We start from the raw sequence: 20,211 nt of genomic DNA, 5'->3' as shown, positions 1-20,211 counted from the left end.
ATTCTGTTGGCAGGATGTACTCAGCGATAAAAGACAGTCAGATGGAAAACAGGGTAGAGACAACCACTTTGAGCAATGGAAGGGGAATAGCCGTGTTTCGAGTTACTCCGGAACACAGTGTTTATTCTGTGTTTAGTCACGCCGCGTCAAAAATGTTCCACAGGGTTACTTCCGGTTTATCGTTGTTTGTTTACCAACAGTCGACACTTCGTGTATTAGGCCTAGGCTTAATTTTGTCGATCATCATGAAATTGAAATACACATTTAATAGTTTGGGGTGTATGCGGTACATATTTGTTTATGAGCGTTTGATAAGCTACTATTGATCTACGAAATACAACGAAAGACTTCGTCAAGAACAGAAGAAGATCGATGCATGTCGTGTAACTCACACAAGGCCCAGCTGTCTAGTAACCGGAGGGGTAAAGGAAAAGAACGTATTAGACTCACTGAAACCTGTCAAACAGGTAAAATGAAAATTATGACGACATTTTATATATATACAAAACACAATGTGCACTGCTTCATAAAGCAGGCATTAGGTCCACTCGGGTCCAGTACAGTCTAGGGCCTATGTGAAATAGAATTTACGTTACCAAATCAGGGCCAAAATGGGCATAAACATGTAACATATATAACCAGGTCCATTCCAAAGACTATTTCTACCTACGTAGCTATTAATAGCTACCTAGGTATTTAAAGCTACTTAAAGTAGCTACTTTTACATGTTTTTAAAGATATAAATAAATAATAATTAAGACACATCTTTTAAACAGGTCAGTCGTTTTATGTATTATGTTGTGCATGTGCATGACAAAATTCGGAGTGTAAATTTATATACTTTACGAGGGTGGAAAATGTAGAGGAAATTGCATGAAAAATCGACTCAAAAACTTTTAATGTAAGAGTGCATGAATGTTAACTTTAAAATTAATAAAGATTTGTAAAACATTCTAGACTTCTTATCATGTATCTTTGATCCTAAGTTCCTAGAGAATGGAAGTGGGTGCAGTTATTGATGCAAATTTGAAAGTAATCATTTTTTGTCCAATATTTTTGTGGTATTCAATGTCAGTATAAGTGAATCAAGAAATTTGGTACACACCATGTTGCGCCGTTCCTGCGTTTGGCCACGAAATGCAAGTAAAGGAAAACGTAGGTAAAAATAGCTACCTGGAGTAGGTTTAAATACCTAGGTAGCTATAAGTAGCTACATAGGTAGAAATAGTATTTGGACTGGACCTGATAATTATTGATATAAAATTTAGATAATGATAATACACAGTGAAAAGTAATAGATTAGCTATAATATTATAGGTATTTGAAATGGCTTTATTATTTAAAGCTAGTTTAGATTGAATTAGACTGGGTTTCTAAGTGCAATGATATAGCCATATGTGGGCGAGGATAAAATTATCTACTTGGGTATAGTCAATATGCTGTCTAATTTGAAAATAATTATTTATCAACTAATACTTGTGTTACAGATTAAGTCTTTGGAGTTCGACTTTTAATGATATACTCATGTAATTGGAAGAATTTTTAGCATGACTATTTATTGTTGTAGTCATTTTATTGACTTTTCACAATCCAGTAGGTATTTGTGATTACTGCTCATATTTATATCACTGAACAAAATATATATCTGATCATGATTAAGGTAATATTATTCCTTTCAGCAACATAATTTCAATTATGTGCTCATAGACTGGTCCAGCACAATCTCTAGTATACTTAGCTATATAAATATGCTAATCAAGCTATATAGCTTTGTAAAGCTAATTGAAATTGCTTGATATAACTATTTCAAATCTTCTATCAAATATATTTTTAAAGCATAAAAATTGAATTTCTAAGTGAAAATATTTCATCCTTGTACTTGAAACAACACACTGTAAACAAAAAAAGCTTCTTAAACTATGTACCTTAGGAAGAATTTTGATTCAAAATTGTCAAATGTTTAGGATTATTAAGTTGTTACAGATTCCACATTGTAAAGTCATCATATACTTATCAAAGCTTCGACACACACAAGGTAGTGGACAGTTATCAATACAAAAGAAATTCTCTTTTCATGAAAATTCTTAAAATGACATATGATCTATACCTAAAATAGTGTTGTGGTTAGTTCAAAGTACATGTATATTGTTGTGTCATTGCACTTAAGAAATTTAATCGAAACTAGCTTAATGAAGCTGTTTGAAATAGCTTTATAAAACTATATAGCTAAATATAGAGATTGTGCTGGGCCTGATAGATATAGCAATGCAGAGGAAATCCGTCATATGCATCAAAAGTTTGAAAAAGGTGAATTGACTTAAATATAAATAAAATCATGAAAACTCATACATTCACAGTTTTAATATGAATTACTTCATGTATTTAAAAATAAGTTTTAAAAAAATATACATGTATGTACAGTGAACAGTATTTTTAACAAATACATGAATTATAATTTCAGCATTATTATTATTTTTTTTTTTTTTTTTTTTTTTTTTTTTTACATCTTTGCTTCTCAAATTGACAAAAGTCTATTATCAATATTGTGGCATCCCTCCTCTTTTTCAGGTATATGGGAACAGGATCATTTTCCATGCCTTTCACTTGAGGTCTTCAGTTTCATCATTAATCATCTGAATGTCGGTATGCCAAACTCTCATGATGTCATGCCATTACTGGATATTCCTTAACACTGGTTTATTTAAGCCACACTACCTATAACATTGCCAAAATATTAGACTGAAAATTTTCAAATACACAAGATTTGAAGCAGCAAAAGAAAAGAATTACATATGTATAACACACAAAAAAGAAGAAATTAATTCTCACCTGGCTGATATGAACTTTTTACTCCTTTTTAGCTCCCTTTCACTGCATACCAGCCAATAACTAGCAGTCATTATATGCAGATCAGCCATTGTTATCAACCTGTGTATATATTTGTTGAATGAAATATGAATGAAAATTGTTGTTCTTTGTTATTCTTTTTAAAATATATATATACTCAATAGTATATTTCCTTACACAGTACTGAATCAAAGGGGTAGGAGAGCAAATACATAATATATAACCTGGCTCATGTTCAGCTGGTTCCATTCTTGTATATAAGTGGTTTGAGTGGAAATGTACATATCTGATGTACATGTACATGCAAAGTACCTTGACTGCACAGGCAATATGCATCACTTGTGTTCGAATTTACTATTAAAGAGTACCCCAAGCGATGCATATTGCCTGTGCTTGATTGGTATTAAAAGTTGGAGAAAAGATCAATGTTCTTTGATATAATTCAAAATTTTGCAGTGAATGAACCATCGGTATGGAGCTTGAATAAATGATCATGAAAATTCTAGTATAGATCCGTAGGGATATATTATCTGGTGTTCTCATATTTTATTTAATTGGCAGATATATATACCCCCCCCCCCCCCTCACTCCCTTGTGAAATTGCTTCGTAATTTTTATGAGCCTGAACCATAAGTTCATAATTGAAATTCTCTATTTAATGTCACATGAACACCGTTGTAAAATACATACACTGCTCAGATGTGGATGAGGGTACAAGTATACCTATTCTTAAGATTGACAAGATTTTGCACAGTCTATATTACATTTTTAAGAGTCAGTACAAACCTCTTGGTTTTCCTAAAAGTTAATATAAGGAAACTGGCTAGAACAATGATGTTTCTTTGTTGGTTCAGCTTTCACGGAATGTAATAATCGCACTCAATTTCGGCTGCTCGTGGTTTTCTACACAAATGACGCCATCGTTTCCTCTGCGTGAACGCTTTTCCCGGGTTTGGGAAAAGGTAAACTTTGACATCTTCCCAAGTAAATATATATCCCTTGCTATCCTTTATCTTATTTGCGACAGTTTGTGCCGCAAAATCTATATTTTGTCAAAAACAATTTTGTTACCAGTGTAAACAAAATTAACCGGAAGTACCCCTGTGGAACATTTTGCTCATATCACGTGACCGGCGTGGCTAAATACGAAAAATCCCGGGTGTTCCGGAGGAACTCGAAACACGGCTATTAAGTTTCATTTTTAAGATGAAATCACGACTACATCCTGTCTCCCGTGATGTTTTTAATATTTTTTCTCGCGCTTACGTACATCCACAATAAACGTCATTCCTTGCAAACATCCACCCTTCATAAATCACCGTTGAACTAAATAAATCACTTAGTACTCCCTAAAACCCGTATATAATTTATTGAAATTGTCAAATCATATTATTTTTCATAGTTCATCATACTGACAAAACACAGTCTGTTTTTTAACATCGAACAAAATACTGTTTATTACGGCATATATGCTTTTAATAAGATACATGTAATCAATGTATAACGACCATATTTCAGATCTAGTAAATGGATGGTGAGATTTTTGTAATCATGGTATCCTTTTGAAAGGTTAATTGAAATAAAAATAATTCCCCATAGGAATTTTCAAACTTGTGATTGTTGCCTGATTTATTTCACCTAGAATTTTATATCTAAACCTATGGGAATAGCATGTTTTATTGAAATAGTTTTAAAAACAATGATATTTTCATTTATATATTTAGATAAAAAGTTGCACACACATTCTCTTTATGAAATAAAATTAATCATTTACAGTACATATTTACAGAAAATGAGATTTTTCTTATTTATAAATGATACAATCATCTCCACATTGCAAAAATGTAATGCACGTACAGTATTTATGATTACAAAATAATGCTAAAATGTAATGGATTAACCTTAATGATCAACAACAGTTTAATTTTTGATAGTCCCCGATATGATTTTTGCTGTTGGTATAATTATGTAATGTACAAATTGATACAATGTTGGTATTCCAAACAACGTCTGATATACATCGTAGCCACCCGTTTCTATCCGATGTTGATGTACGAGTATGCAATAAACAATAGGAAATGATTTTTTGCATCTACATACATGTATACCATTATCTTACCTTTAACTTGCGAATTGATGTAATTATTACAGTGTTTTATCATGTATCGGACTAATTATTAAATGGTTTACAGAAACTTTATCAGGAGTAGACGTTAAGTTGGTTTTTACCGAATATGCAATCCGTTTGTTGTAATCCTTTGTTAAACTCAGATATTTTATCCAATTGAGCAGCATTTCATCCGAGACACATGCAGTATTGGTTAAAAGTAATATATCCTAAAACAATCTAATTAAAATTCGATCCTATGATTCGCTCATCTACTATCGCTACACATAGGTATGTGTAGCGATAGTAGATGAGCGGATCATACATGTAGGATCTAAGTTTAAATAGAGTGATCCTAAAATTACCTACATGTACAAATGAATAATATTGTTATTTCATTTTACTACGCGAGTACATTATGAAAATTTTAAAAACATTTATATACTGTTTGTACATAAAGTATAATTGACAGAACATTTTTCAATGCTTTCTTCGTCCCGTGGGGATCCGGGTTAGAATAGGTCCTCAGTACCCCTTGCTTGTCATAGAAGGCAACTGAATGGGGCGGTCTTTCGGATGAGACCGCAAAAACCCGTGTCGCAGCAGGTGTGGCACGATATAAAGATCCCTCCCTGCTTAAAGGCCATAAGCGTCGAGTATAGGCCTAAATTTTGCAGCCCTTCACCGGCAATGGTGACATCTCCATATGAGTGAAATGTTCTTGAGAGGGACGTTAAACAATATTCAATCAATCAATGCTTTCTTCACAATGCATTTTATTGGAAAATACAACGAGTACAGAGAGTTATCTGCTCTTTACGTGTTATCTCGCATGCATATAGAAGTCAAATTACAGACCACCATTGGCCTGAATTCCAAAATTTGTGATACTAATATATATATATAATACTCCCTAGGGTGCACGCTTTCTATACTGTCTTGCATATCATTCTTTTTTTTTTAACGAAATATTTGATATACACTCATAACCAATTTTTAATTACGGCAATATAAGTCCCCATTTTAAAAAATTTATTAATCTTTTTTTTTTTTTTTTTTTGCTAAATCAGTCTTTCATGTCCTTTTTCTATTTTTCTAACATCATGTCTGTTAGCGTCATTATGTCCTAGTGATATAAAATGATACATTTTACACCGAAACTACTCGATATCTGTAAATATTCTTTTCATCAAATCTTACGATTGAAGTAGTTTGTAAACGTATATATAATACTAGACACGTTCATCCAACCTTTACATCTTCATTGAATATCGTTCAGAAATCGTAGAAATTGTGGGACCTTGATTGTAAGACGTACACAAACAGGTTAAGCCTACATCTCAAACATTTTGCATTAGGAATACAACATTTAGAGTAGGTTAAAAATACAGATCCTGGGAACGCCAGAGGTGGGACTAGACGCCTACGAGGAATAAGCATCCCTGTTGACTGGTTTTTAACAATATGTATAAAAAAAATAACTGATAATTTATTTGATAGGGTGTTTTTTTCCGATTAAGTTTAGATGCTTTTCGTACTTATTACTTGGTATGCAGGGTTTCTTGAGTACAGGTAAATACAGAAATTATACAGGCGTTATTGTTGCCACATGCCATGCTATGCTTTTTATATGTTGTAGACACAATGGGTTTAATTCGAACGATACAACGCAAGTGTACCCTTCGATACATTTACTCATTCATATAGCACTTGAATTTTAGAGTCTTTCATTTCCTCATTGAACATTGCATCAAACTGTTCATTCATAGCCACTGTAAAATGGTTCTTCCAATCGCCAATTTCCCCTGAAATAGAACATACGACATATATGTATGAGTAGAAAGCATAATTATTCAAGCCTACATGAAAGGTGAACGTAACGAACAGTGATCAATCTCGTAACTCCTGTAAGAAATACAAAATAAAGAGCTCGGCAAACCCAGATCCCTAGATATACCAGAGGTGGGATCAGGTGTCTAAGAGAAGTAAGCATCCCCTGACGACCGGTTACATCCGCCATGAGCCCTATTTCTTGACCATGGAAACGGAGCAATCTGTAGTCAAAATCAGTGAGCCAAGAACGCCCTAACAATCGGTATGAAACACACCAGAGAGCATTGAGCCCAGTGATAGGTTATATTGACAAACTAGATTGTTATAGCGACCATAGAATTTGCGAAATCCTGGTTTTAAATGAGACTGTTAAAACCCCTGGAACATTAACTTGTTTTTCAATAGCCTGCCTCGATTTAAAACTGTATTATACGAAGAACAAACTCTTGCGTATCGAATCAGTTGAGAGATATAACCACCATATGCAGGTGATAATGGAATATTGCCACATACATGTACATATGGCAAGTTGACGCTGGAGAAACTGACTCGTCCCATTTGTCATAACTTGAGTTGTTAGTATGCCGTGAATCTCTATTTTCATTAACATTTTTAACTACGTGGCAAATGTGAAGGGTTCTGTGGTGTCTTTTATTTCGAGTTCACGGGGATATATGGAATCCACTTATGAATGAAAATCAATATTGTTAACAGATGAAAGTCGATATATCTAAATGTCGAGATGAAGGCCACAGCAAAAGATTGCTTCTTCTCATTAGATTTGAATAAATTCTGCTTCATAGGAATATAAAAACAGGTCAGTTAACAAAGGAGCATAATTAGTGCCTATTGGAATTCCTAAAGACTGTTGGAAGACCTGATCACCAAAGACCACGAATATCTTGTCAATGAGGAATTCCAGCATATTCTTTATTTCAACTTCAGAGTGCTTGTGCTTGGAATCAGAATGGTGTTTAACAAAGTAATTTTTTGGATGACTGTTCACTAGATATGAATATTTCCGTTTTCCAGTTTTGCTTCAATTTTCTGTGAAGTCAAAGACTCTAGGTTTTGATTTGCCGTGAGGAATGGTCGTGTAAAGTGTTGAAATGTCATACGCTTTGACGTTGTTAATTTGAGAAAAGTTTTGCGATTTCAAATTTACTATAAGTTCTTCAAAAAATGTTCAGAATCCAGATATGATTTACATCACTTTTGTCATATGTTGTGGCACAGCACGTCTGAGGTTTCAAGGAAGGAGCAAAGATAGGGGAACCTATTTGCACTGAATGTTATCGCCTTCGATGTTTGTTATTTTCACGCTTTCATTTCTCTGATGTTGAAAATGTTCTTTGTTATTAGGTATATATATATATATATATATATATATATATATATATATATAATATATCCAACGATGACTAAGTACACATGATCCACATTTAATTAATTACACTTAGCGCTTTCGCCGTTTAGTTCGGCTCTTCAGAGTGTAACAAGTTTTACAAAAAGAGTACAATGTACTTGTTATGACATTGTAGTTAAGACGTCGTTATTGTGACGTCACAATATTTTTTGTGGAGGGGACGATTCCACAAGGGACGACAGAAAACGTCCCGATTCCATCAATTATAGACAATCTAGAAGTTAATCATAACCCCCACAATGATGTGAAAATATTGAATTTTTCCCAAAGAGACATTTCAGAAAACGAAATGAAAATCTTACAAAAGGGTCTAAAATTTACGCCCACACCTAAACGAGATAATTTGGATCTCATAAAGGATACTGAAGAATTTTGTCGGAAACTTAGACTACGAGAATATTTTCAAAATGAAGAAAGCATAGATGAATCTGGTTAGAAACAAAAATAACTTTAAACCGCAACCTAACCGAGATAAACATCTAGATGAATATATGAAATGTTTACAAAGTTCCGCAAGAAATAATAATTCTACTTTATATACTAGTACCCATATAAAGAATAACATTAGTAGACTGGAACGAGAAGCTGTCAATAACCTTGCCACTGACGATTCTATTGTTATCAAAGAAGCGGATAAAGGGGAACAATCGTTATTATTGATAAGGATCATTAAAAAGAAATGGTTTTCAATCAACTTATGGATAATAATTTTTACCAAGAGGTATCTTCAAATGAGGATAGAAAAACCATGCGCAAAATGAAGAATTTTACGTCCAAATACACAGGTACTTTAACCGATAAAGAAGTGGATTATTTAACAAACTTCGAAATTAAAACTAGTAACTTTTACGGTCTTCCAAAGATTCACAAGTCCAAAGAAATACAAAACGGAATAATAGGGAAAAACTCGTCTTATGTCAAATTACCCCAACCATTAGATTTAAAACTAAGACCGATTGTCGCTGGACCCACTTGCTCTACGCACAGACTCAGCAATCTGTTGGATATACTTCTTAAACCACTATGCCAGCTTGTACCAAGCTACATAAGGGATGATTTAGATTTCCTTAGCCATATACCAGATAAGGCTGAGATCAATACCAAGATGGTTAGTTTCGATGTTACATCTTTATATACTAATATACCTCATACTTTAGGATTAGAAGCAATTGCCTTCTGGATCGATAAACACTACATTGAAATTAATCCAAGATTCTCCAAAGACTTTATCCTAGAGGGATTACAATTAGTCCTAGAAAATAACTATTTCATGTTTGATAACAAATACTTCGGAACGGTCATGGGAACTAAAGTCGCTCCAACATACGCCACCCTAGTATTAAGATTTCTAGAGGAGAAATTAATTCTAAAAACAGACAGGTTATTTGGAAATCAATTTCCTCAATGCATAAGATCTCATTGGAAGTGATATCTAGACGATTGTTTTATTTTTTGGTGGAGATCGTATGAAGAATTAAAAGACTTTCATGATGTGTTAAATAATTTGCACCCCTCAATTAAATTTACAGTGGAAACAAGCGACACAGAATTACCTTTTTTGGATATCCTTATGATAAAAGAAGATCGGAAAATTATAACAGACTTGTACAACAACAAAAAAAAACCCGGATTCCCACCAGTACCTTCTATTCAATTCTTGCCATCCCTCACATGTAAAACGCAATATACCTTTTAACATGGCGGGACGTGTTTGTACAATTGTCATTGATGAAACCAGAAAGAATAATCGTCTACAGGAATAAAAAACATTTTTATTAAGACAGAAATATCCAATAAATTTAATAGATGCCGCTGTTGAAAAAGCCAAATCCATACCTATCGCAGAACTCCGAAATTCTAGAAGATCAGGAACCCAGGATGAAATAAAAAAAACAAATCCCCCTTGTCGTAACTCACAATCCCCGTAATATAAATATGTACTCTTCTGTGAAACATTGCTTCCCAATTTTACAACAATCCGAAAATCTAAAGGACCTTTTTGAAATAAAGAACATTGTCTACAGCCGACGTCAACCTCCAAACCTTAAAAAATAACTAACGAAAGCCAGATTTTCATCTGATGAAGAAAAACCTACAGTTTCCAAATGTATGGATCCCCGTTGTGGCACCTGTCCTTATTTAAAAACAGGAGACTCATTTACTTTTAAATGTGGCAAAACGTTCACTATACATACTAATATGTCGTGCAAATCCAGAAATTTGATATATTGCATGATTTGTACTTATTGCGGAGAAAACTATATAGGACAGACCGGAACCAAACTAGCCGACCGTGTGAGAGTCCACAAACAACAAATACGGGACCCGTCCGTCAGGAATACACCCTGCAGTGAACATTTCGACTTATGTGCCAATGGAAACCTTTTAATATTTCCGTTTTAGAAAGTTTTAGAAAATAATGAACACTTACAGAGAGCAAAAGAGAACTATTTTGTAAAGTTATTCAAACCTAAATTGAATTAAATTAATTATTATAACTTGGATGTTACATTTCAAGTCATTGCTTTAGTTTTGGCGCCTTATTGGCTTTAACTTGCGCCAATTTAGTATGCTGTCTTTGTGACGTCACAATAATGACGTCTTAACTACAATGTCATAACAAGTACATTGTACTCTTTTTGTAAAACTTGTTATACTCTGAAGAGCCGAACTAAACGGCGAAAGCGCTAAGTGTAATTAATTAAATGTGGACCATGTGTACTTAGTCATCGTTGGATATATTTTGTCTACTTATTACCTATACCATGGACATTTTGTGCAATTTTACTATATATATATATATATATATATATATATATATATATATAAAACTCTAAACACTTTGTAATGTTTAGAGTTTTTTCTGTATGTTACTTCCAAAAAAGAGACTATATATATATATATATATATAAACATTAAAACACTTTTCGAAATATTTCAGTCGTTTTACCAGCCTTCATTAGTCGTGTTTATGCATAGCAACCTGAAAGGCAACGTCATGTATCAAAATTGCGCCAATAACATCTGAAAAATTGCGAGAGCTATTGTAATAGCATATTTAAATCTTACATGTAAGTGGACTCTAATTGGTGTAAAGTAAATTCTTGCATATACATAAACATATATATATATAACATAAAATCCAATATTCAAACTTTTATCTATAGCGCTTTCGCCCTGCGGGCTCGTCAGTAGATTTTTAAAAATCTACTGAAGAGCCCACAGGGCGAAAGCGCTATAGATAAAAGTTTGAGTATTGTATGGAATTTTATTTTTTGACTTTATTCTTCTCCGATAACAAGAAATAAGAATTAATTGAATGTATATGTAACATCTTGTTATCTCTTACCTTTTCTATATAGTTTGAGAGCGATTTGTTCAGCTTCAACTTTGGGGTGCAATTTTGAGACATTTGAATGATCTTTCAATGTTGCATTGGCTTCTTTTAGTTTCTTAAAGCTACATTTATCAGCTATTACTGCTACAACTTCGTCCTTTACATCAACGTCCAAATATTTGGCTAGTCGCTTGATCTCTTGTATTGGATTCTATTTTTTAAAAAAAAAAAACAAAATTCGAGAACATGACTGCTACTACCAAATATGTAACCTTCTGGTTTTAAGGATTAAAACACCATTGCAAAATTTCTACAATTTAAGAAAAGAAAATGTTTTGATTGAAGATAATGTAAATAATTGATATGGATAGTCGAGATTCGGAATTGAATACCTTTTTCAAACTCTCATACTGTACTGTGAAAATAGCACTACAGGTATCGTTTGCCTCTGCTTGTTTGAATTCCTTTTCATACGCAAACCAGCCGCCCATAACTTTACCTAATCAAACAAAAGAATTATGTTTTGTCTTTAAAATTAAATGTTTTGCTATATTATACATATATCAGAACCTTCTGGAATTGAATGGAAAATATAAAATGAAAAGTAATTATGCATCTTAATATATTTGATAAAAATTCAAACCAAACATTAATTCAGATAGAAATCAAGGGTGTTTAATCAGTAGGTGTAAATTGTAGCAGCCAATCAAAGACGAGAGTATTCATCTTGAAATTTCAATTACTTTTAAAGATTCTACATTTACATGACAACTAGTGAAATATCAACGATGTACATGTAGCTATTTATAAAGAACAAAACTTCGAAATTGGGTCAACCGAGCGGAGGAGACAATTTATTTTAAAAATAACAGCAATTTTGTCAGGTGAAGACTACATGTGAATAGTTTATTGGTGTTTTAGTTGGTATTTGGACATGCATATTAATATATTTTGAACCCAAACTTAAGGCTGAAATAAGTAGACAGACAAACAGACATTTGAAGAACTACAACATAAGCTTTCACACAAATACTTCAATTTGATTTTACCTGATTCCTTATCCATGATATATTCACAAAATGTCTTGAAGTCTGGATCTTCCCCAAGTTCATTAGCATTGGCTAAATGATGATACAAAGACACAGCAACATCTTTGGGATTCCTCAGGACGTGGATAATCTTTCCGCCATTTTCTATGTGCTGCTTCGGGAGCCATCTGTAGGGAACATGCGTATTAAGTGGCCTTGGAGAGGGAATGTTGTCCACGAGGCTTATATCTGGTATGGCTTCCAAAAACAAAAACTCTTTGGTTTCCTTCGAATATTCGGCTTTGCTTTTCAGTAGCATGCAGACGATTTCCCAAACCCAGTGTGTACCTGTAAATATAGAGGATGATTTATTCATCTTCTGCTGTGACAAAACTTCAATAGCACAGTTAGTGTATACGTGGCCATTGTAATTTGTTCACTAAGATCACTAATACCCTGCAAAATAGGCCACAGAACTACCAAGCGCCCACCTCGTACATGTTAATGAAGTTGAAAATTTGGAAATATATCACACACACACACACACACACACACACACACACACACACACACACACACACACACACACACACACATATATATATATATATACAAAGCACTAAATTGACCAACGACACGAACAAGCAGATTGTCAAATTTTCGGGACAACCCGTCCCTTCTTCAGGACAAAGAAAAGAATTACATAATGTGGCCAATATCAACAGAACATATAATAAAAACTACATATAAATACATCTAGCACTACAACTACACTAATCTACAAACGTAATTACAACGCAGACTACATGTTTTTTGGTCTTTAGGCTTGCCAATCAATGTTAAAAGTGGAGCGAATTAGGACATGCCTTATTCGTCCAAAGAGCTGATCCAAAACATATATATATATATAATATTAAAAGAAAACACAGAAATCCTCCGTAAAGCTTTTAGCGCTTTCATTAGATCTTCAGAAGCTTTACAAAAATGTATACATAGCAGTATGTGAAACTTATACGGTACCAATTTTGATGCACCAGATGCACATTTCGACAAATAATGTCTCCTCAGTGGTGCTCAACCGAAATGTTTGAAATCAGAAATAACTATGAAGTTTTAGAGCTAAACATAGCCAAAAACAGCGTGCCAAAAAGTGGAGCCAAATTCGTCCAAGAATAAGAGCTATGCATGAGGGAGATAATCTTTAATTTTGAAAATGAATTTCTAAATTTTATAACAGCAATTAAATATATATCCGTATTTTCAAGCTAGTACGAAGTACTTAGCTACTGGGCTGTAGAGACCCTCGGGGACTAACAGTCCACCAGCAGAGGCCTCGACCAAGGGGTCATAATGTGAAACGTATACGATACCAATTTTGATGCACCAGATGCGCATTTCGACAAATAATGTCTCTTCAGTGATGCTCAACCGAAATGTTTGAAATCAGAAATAACTATGAAGTTTTAGAGCTAAACATAGCCAAAAACAGCGTGCCAAAAAGTGGAGCCAAATTCGTCCAAGGATAAGAGCTGTGCATGAGGGAGATAATCCTTAATTTTGGAAATGAATTTCTAAATTTTATAAGAGCAATTAAATATACATCCGTATTTTCAAGCTAGTAATGAAGTACTTAGCTACTGGGTTGTAGAGACCCTCGGGGACTAACAGTCCACCAGCAGAGGCCTCGACCAAGGGGTCATAATGTGAAACTTATACGATACCAATTTTGATGCACCAGATACGCATTTCGACAAATAATGTCTCTTCAGTGATGCTCAACCGAAATGTTTGAAATGCGAAATAACTATGAAGTTTTAGAGCTAAACATAGCCAAAAACAACGTGCCAAAAAGTGGAGCCAAATTCGTCCAAGGATAAGAGCTATGCATGAGGGAGATAATCCTTAATTTTGAAAATTAATTTCTAAATTTTATAACAGCAATTAAATATACATCCGTATTTTCAAGCTAGTAACGAAGTACTTAGCTACTGGGCTGTAGAGACCCTCGGGGACTAACAGTCCACCAGCAGAGGCCTCGACCCAGGGGTCATAATGTGAAACTTATACGATACCAATTTTGATGCACCTGACAAAAAGTGGGTCTTTGAAAGTAAAAGGGCACCCAGCCCTATTTAGGTCACATGAGTCACTCGATCATGTGAATTAGTGGTGCCTGATTTTGTTTGTCATTTGTCAGAGCAATGAGTCCTCTTTGAAAACTATATGAAAATTTATTTGCCCTTTTAAAGCTCAAATAAAAAATGCCTTGATGTGATAAAACCTGCTTGCCTAAAAAATAATTCTTAATTATCAATAAAGTTGGAGAAGTATAAGAAAAAAACAAAACAGGTAACATAGTGATTTCTAAAGAGTAAATGTGCATACCCAGGTAACCATTAAGGCCCATGGGCCTCTTTTTATCCCCCCTCCCACCTTTGAAAAAGAGGGGTGTTATTGATTTGAACATGTCAGTCGGTCTGTAGACCAAGTCTTGTCCACTCAGTATCTGAAGAACCCTTTGCTTGATAGACATCAAACTTGGTATACTAGTACATTATGGAGTAGAAGACCCTATAAATTTTTATGTCAAAGGTAGAGGGTCAATTCACTCTGGAAATAGAAAGATATTGTTCATTCAATATCTTTAGAACCCTTTCTGACTGACATCAAACATAGTACACTAATACATCATAAGACAGGGTTTTATCCAGCACATGTTTCTGAAACATTTTCTTGTTAGGAACCTATTTTTATTTTTGATGCATTTACTTTTGATAGCTATGCATTTGTGTTTTGAGTCTTGTACTTCAAAACTGTCATGATTTATTTCAGCCCCAGGTCAAGCCCATTAACAGGTATGCTCCTCCAGAGTACATCACACTACAGTATCACCCAACACCAACTCTGAAGGACCTGGGCTTGACCAGCTATCTGGACAGTCCTCCATGCTCTCCAAGAGCTACCTCTTCTGATCGAGACCTAGGTCGTGTACATGTATCTACATCAACTTCGATGATCACAAGAATGGCAGAGACACCTCAAGCCATCTCTGCCAGTGAAACAGTAAGTATATATTTGGGATATATGTACCTGATAAGTATCTAAGTACATGTAACAATGCTTTAAAGTAATTTTACAGTGCAAAATCCCCCGATCTACAATATTAGGTGTATACCTGTCTTGGCATTAGTGCATGTGAATTTAAAGTACAAATTAAAGTAACAGACGTTTAAAACTTATAAGTATGGCAAATTCTGTTTTGTAGACTCTGCATTTATCAAAAATTTGTAAACACAGGTCTATGTCCCAAGAACTGCTCCAAAAGCCTGGGCCCCACTAATAGAGGTGGATGAACCCTCACGTGGAGAAATACATCCAGTTGCTTCAATGGATGGTAGTAATACTACATGTACCTCAACACTGACGTCACGATCTCTTCAAACCTCTACACAACCTTGCTCTTCATTGGCCCAAAGACCAAGAAGAGGAACATGTGATTGGGTAAGACACATGTCTATATGTTGAAAGGGACATGGACACGATTTGAATTTTAAAAAATTCAAATTTTATTTTTTTCATTTTTAATGTGTAGAATGCTTAACTAAGATATTTCTATAGGTCAACCAAAATTTGAATGTCCATACAGAGCTCACAATTCTTTGTTATGTAAACAAGGTTCATGCCATGTTTTTGTTACATAGGTTAAATATACTAGTAAAAGTTTTGTTTAAAGCAAACTTTTTCAAGTTATTTCTGAACACAATTCAATAGTTTCTAGTGTTTGGCACATCTCATTTCGTTTTAAACATGTCATTTTCTATTAAACAATTTATATGTAAACAAAAATATGGCATGAGCCTTGTTTACATAACTGCAAATTGTGAATGCTGTAACTCACTTGTAACTCAACAACTGATATTCAAATTTTGGATGACCATTAGAAATACTTTTAAAATTAGTTCAGCATTGTAAGCAATAAAAATGGAAAAATGAAATTTCAAAATTTTCAGCTCAAACCACGTCCATGCCCCTTTAATACATATATAATAGATTTTCAACACCTGAAATTACTTTAGTTTGTGGCAATTTTGGTTTAACTTTTACTTTTATTGCTTAACTTCAATTCCTACAGTTTTACTCACTAGATTGATATTGTTAAAGTATATTTGGGGTTGGATAATTTCTTATATAGTGTATAGGCTAAATTCTAGGCATCAGGAAGGTCTATTTGTCATTATTATACAACTGAATTTAAGTAAGGAATTTGTAAAGTTTTGTTGATCTAATTTTCATTTCTAATGAGTTTATTTTCAAGTTTCTAATCATAGTATAGTTAGGTCTTTTTAAAGTAGCCACTATGAAATAAAAGAAAAACAAACGCAATACGAAGTACAGACTGTACAAACATTAGCACTGTTACACAGACTATACAAACTCTAGACCTGCTATACAGACTAGACAAACACTAGACCTGCTACACAGACTATACACACACTAGACCTGCTACACAGACTATACACACACTAGACCTGCTACACAGACTATACAACTCTAGATCTGCTACACTGACAATACAAACACTAGACCTGTTACACATATTATATAAACACTAAATTTGCTACACAGACTATACAAACACTAAACCTGCTCCTTGGACTATACAAACACTAGACCTGTTACAATGGCTACACAAACACTAGGCCTGTTACACAGACTATACAAACTCTAGACCTGCTATACAGACTAGACAAACATTAGCACTGCTACACTGACTATACACACACTAGACCTGCTACACAGACTATACAAACACTAGACCTGCTACATAGACTATACAAACACTAGACCTGCTACACAGATTACACAAACACTAGACCTGTTACACTGATTATACAAACACTAAACCTGTTACATTAACTACACAAACACTAGACCTGTTACACTGAGTATACAAAATACTAGATCTACTACACTGACAATACAAACACTTGGTCTGCTACACAGATCACATAAACACTAGATCTGCTACACAGACTATACACACACTAAACCTGCTACACAGACTATACAAACACTAAATCTGTTACACTGACTATACACACACTAGATCTGTTATACTGACTATACACATAATAAACCTGTTACACTGACTATATACACACTAGATTTGCTACACTGACTATATACACACTAGATCTGCTACACTGACTATATACACACTAGATCTGCTACACTGACTATACAAACACTAGATCTGCTACACTGATTATACAAACACTAAACCTGCTACACTGACTATATAAACACTAAACCTGCTACACTGACTATATAAACAGTAGACCTACTACACTGATCTGCTACACTGACTATACAAACACTAGATCTGCTACACTGACTATACAAACACTAAACCTGCTACACTGACTATATAAACACTAGATCTGCTACACTGACTATATAAACACTAGACCTGCTACACTGACTATATAAACAGTAGACCTACTACACTGACTATACAAACACTAGATCTGCTACACTGACTATACAAACACTAGATCTGCTACACTGACTATACAAACACTAAACCTGCTACACTGACTATATAAACACTAGACCTGCTACACTGACTATATAAACAGTAGACCTACTACACTGACTATACAAACACTAGATCTGCTACACTGACAATACAAACACTAAACCTGTTACACAGATTATACAAACACTAGACCTGCTACACTGACTATATAAACAGTAGACCTACTACACTGACTATACAAACACTAGATCTGCTACACTGACTATACAAACACTAAACCTGCTACACTGACTATATAAACACTAGATCTGCTACACTGACTATATAAACAGTAGACCTACTACACTGACTATACAAACACTAGATCTGCTACACAGATTACACAAACATTAGATCTGCTACACAGATTATTCACACACTAAACCTGCTACACAGATTATACAAATACTAGATCTGCTACACAGCTTATTCACACACTAAAACTGCTACACAGATTATACAAATACTAGACCTGCTACCCTGACTATATAAACATTAGATCTGCTACACTGACTATACACACACTAGATCTGCTACACAGACTATACAAACACTAAACCTGTTACTTGGACTATACAAACACTAGACCTGTTACACAGACTATACAAACACTAGATCTGTTACACAGACTATACACACACTAGACCTGCTATACAGACTACACAAACACTAGACCTGCTACACAGACTATACAACACTAGACCTGCTACACAGACTATACAAACACTCGAGATTTGGGTTAGAATAGGTCCTCAGTACCTCTTGCTTGTCGTAAGTGGTGTAGATTAAATGGGGCAGTCCTTTGGATGAGACCGCAAAAACCGAGGTCCCGTGTCACAGCAGGTGTGGCATGATAAAGATCCCTCCCTGCTCAATGGCCATAAGCGCCGATCATAAGCCTAAATTTTGCAGCCCTTCACTGGCAGAGGTGACGTCTCCATATGAGTGAAATATTCTCGAGAGGGACGTTAGACAATATTCAATCAATCAATCACTGACTTTACAAACACTAGACCTGTTACACTGACTATACGTACACTAAACCTGCTACACTGACAATACAGACACAAAACCTGCTACACTGACAATACAGACACAAAACCTGCTACACTGACTACACAAACACTAGATCTGCTACACAGACTAGACCTGTTACACTGACTATACAAATACTAGACCTGCTACACGGACTTTACAAATACTAGATATGCTACACAGACTAGACCTGTTACACTGACTATATAAATACTAGACCTGCTACACGGACTATACAAATATTAGATCTGCTACACAGACTAGACCTGTTACACTGACTATATAAATACTAGACCTGCTACACGGACTTTACAAATACTAGATCTGCTACACAGACTAGACCTGTTACACTGACTATACAAATACTAGCCCTGCTACAAGTTATTACTAAATTTCTATAACTTACATGGAACTTTGCAGGAATATTGCAGCTATTATTGTGTCAATACTGAAAACCCAAAGAAATTGAGCATGTATTATAAGACTGTGTGACAAAATTTTAAGATACCGGGGTATTCATTTCAAATCAAGTTTTATATTCAATAAAAAACCTTTGTTGTTTCATATTTTTTGAAAACTTCTTATATTTATTCAAATTTAAAGAGCAATACAAGCTGTAACTGACGGCAAATATATTGAAAAATAAAAGAACAAATATTAAACATATTTGTGATTAGATACACACAACTTAATAGAATCAGAGTGAATCTGAAGCAATAAACCTGTCAAATCAGCAGAAAATGTCGATTCGTGAATCATTGTCATCCTGTCAGAAATTCCTGCTCATAATCTCCGATGTGCAGTGACCTCCAAGGTCACCAGTTCGGAAAAAAGTGAAAGATGGGCACTGAGCACGTGTCAGATTTGTAAACAATTTGACATGCCAATTTTATAGAAAATTCACTATCAAAATTTTATTTGAGTTGCACATATGCGTAATTATTACTTTCTTACACTTATAGTACTTCTTGTCATTCATGAAAGGCTGTGATATTTTAAACAAACGAAACGTGTAGTTAC

General features: G+C 34.3%; 1 protein-coding gene and 2 long non-coding RNA genes across 4 annotated transcripts in view; 1 reads left to right on the top strand and 2 right to left on the bottom strand.

Moving 5' to 3' along the window:
- The first annotated feature begins 1,234 nt into the window (after positions 1–1,234).
- Positions 1,235–2,746, top strand: LOC130046889 (uncharacterized). Its single transcript, XR_008795939.1, has 2 exons — positions 1,235–1,425; positions 2,569–2,746. It is a non-coding gene; the product is annotated as an uncharacterized LOC130046889 (long non-coding RNA).
- The window catches only part of LOC130046888 (uncharacterized), a 146,618-nt gene continuing 128,748 nt past the window's right edge, over positions 2,342–20,211 (bottom strand). The window contains exons 1-2 of one of the 2 annotated variants that reach the window (XR_008795937.1): positions 3,634–4,031; positions 2,342–2,928 (exon numbers count right to left, since the gene is read on the bottom strand). This is a non-coding gene — a long non-coding RNA (uncharacterized LOC130046888). Of the gene's footprint in view, positions 2,929–3,633; positions 4,032–20,211 lie in introns of those variants that run through there. The other variant, XR_008795938.1, reaches the window with a different exon arrangement.
- The window catches only part of LOC130046478 (sulfotransferase 1E1-like), a 39,053-nt gene continuing 24,817 nt past the window's right edge, over positions 5,976–20,211 (bottom strand). The window contains exons 2-5 of the mRNA XM_056140343.1: positions 12,600–12,926; positions 11,943–12,049; positions 11,563–11,761; positions 5,976–6,759 (exon numbers count right to left, since the gene is read on the bottom strand). Coding sequence (XP_055996318.1) covers positions 6,650–6,759; positions 11,563–11,761; positions 11,943–12,049; positions 12,600–12,926 — 743 coding nt within the window. The 3' untranslated portion in view covers positions 5,976–6,649. The remainder of the gene's footprint in view (positions 6,760–11,562; positions 11,762–11,942; positions 12,050–12,599; positions 12,927–20,211) is intronic.

The sequence above is a fragment of the Ostrea edulis genome, chromosome 6, assembly GCF_947568905.1.
Source record: "Ostrea edulis chromosome 6, xbOstEdul1.1, whole genome shotgun sequence".
Taxonomy (NCBI): Eukaryota; Metazoa; Mollusca; class Bivalvia; order Ostreida; family Ostreidae; genus Ostrea; species Ostrea edulis.
The sequence above is the reverse complement of the archived record's forward strand: the minus strand, read 5'-3'. Positions and strand labels throughout refer to the sequence as shown.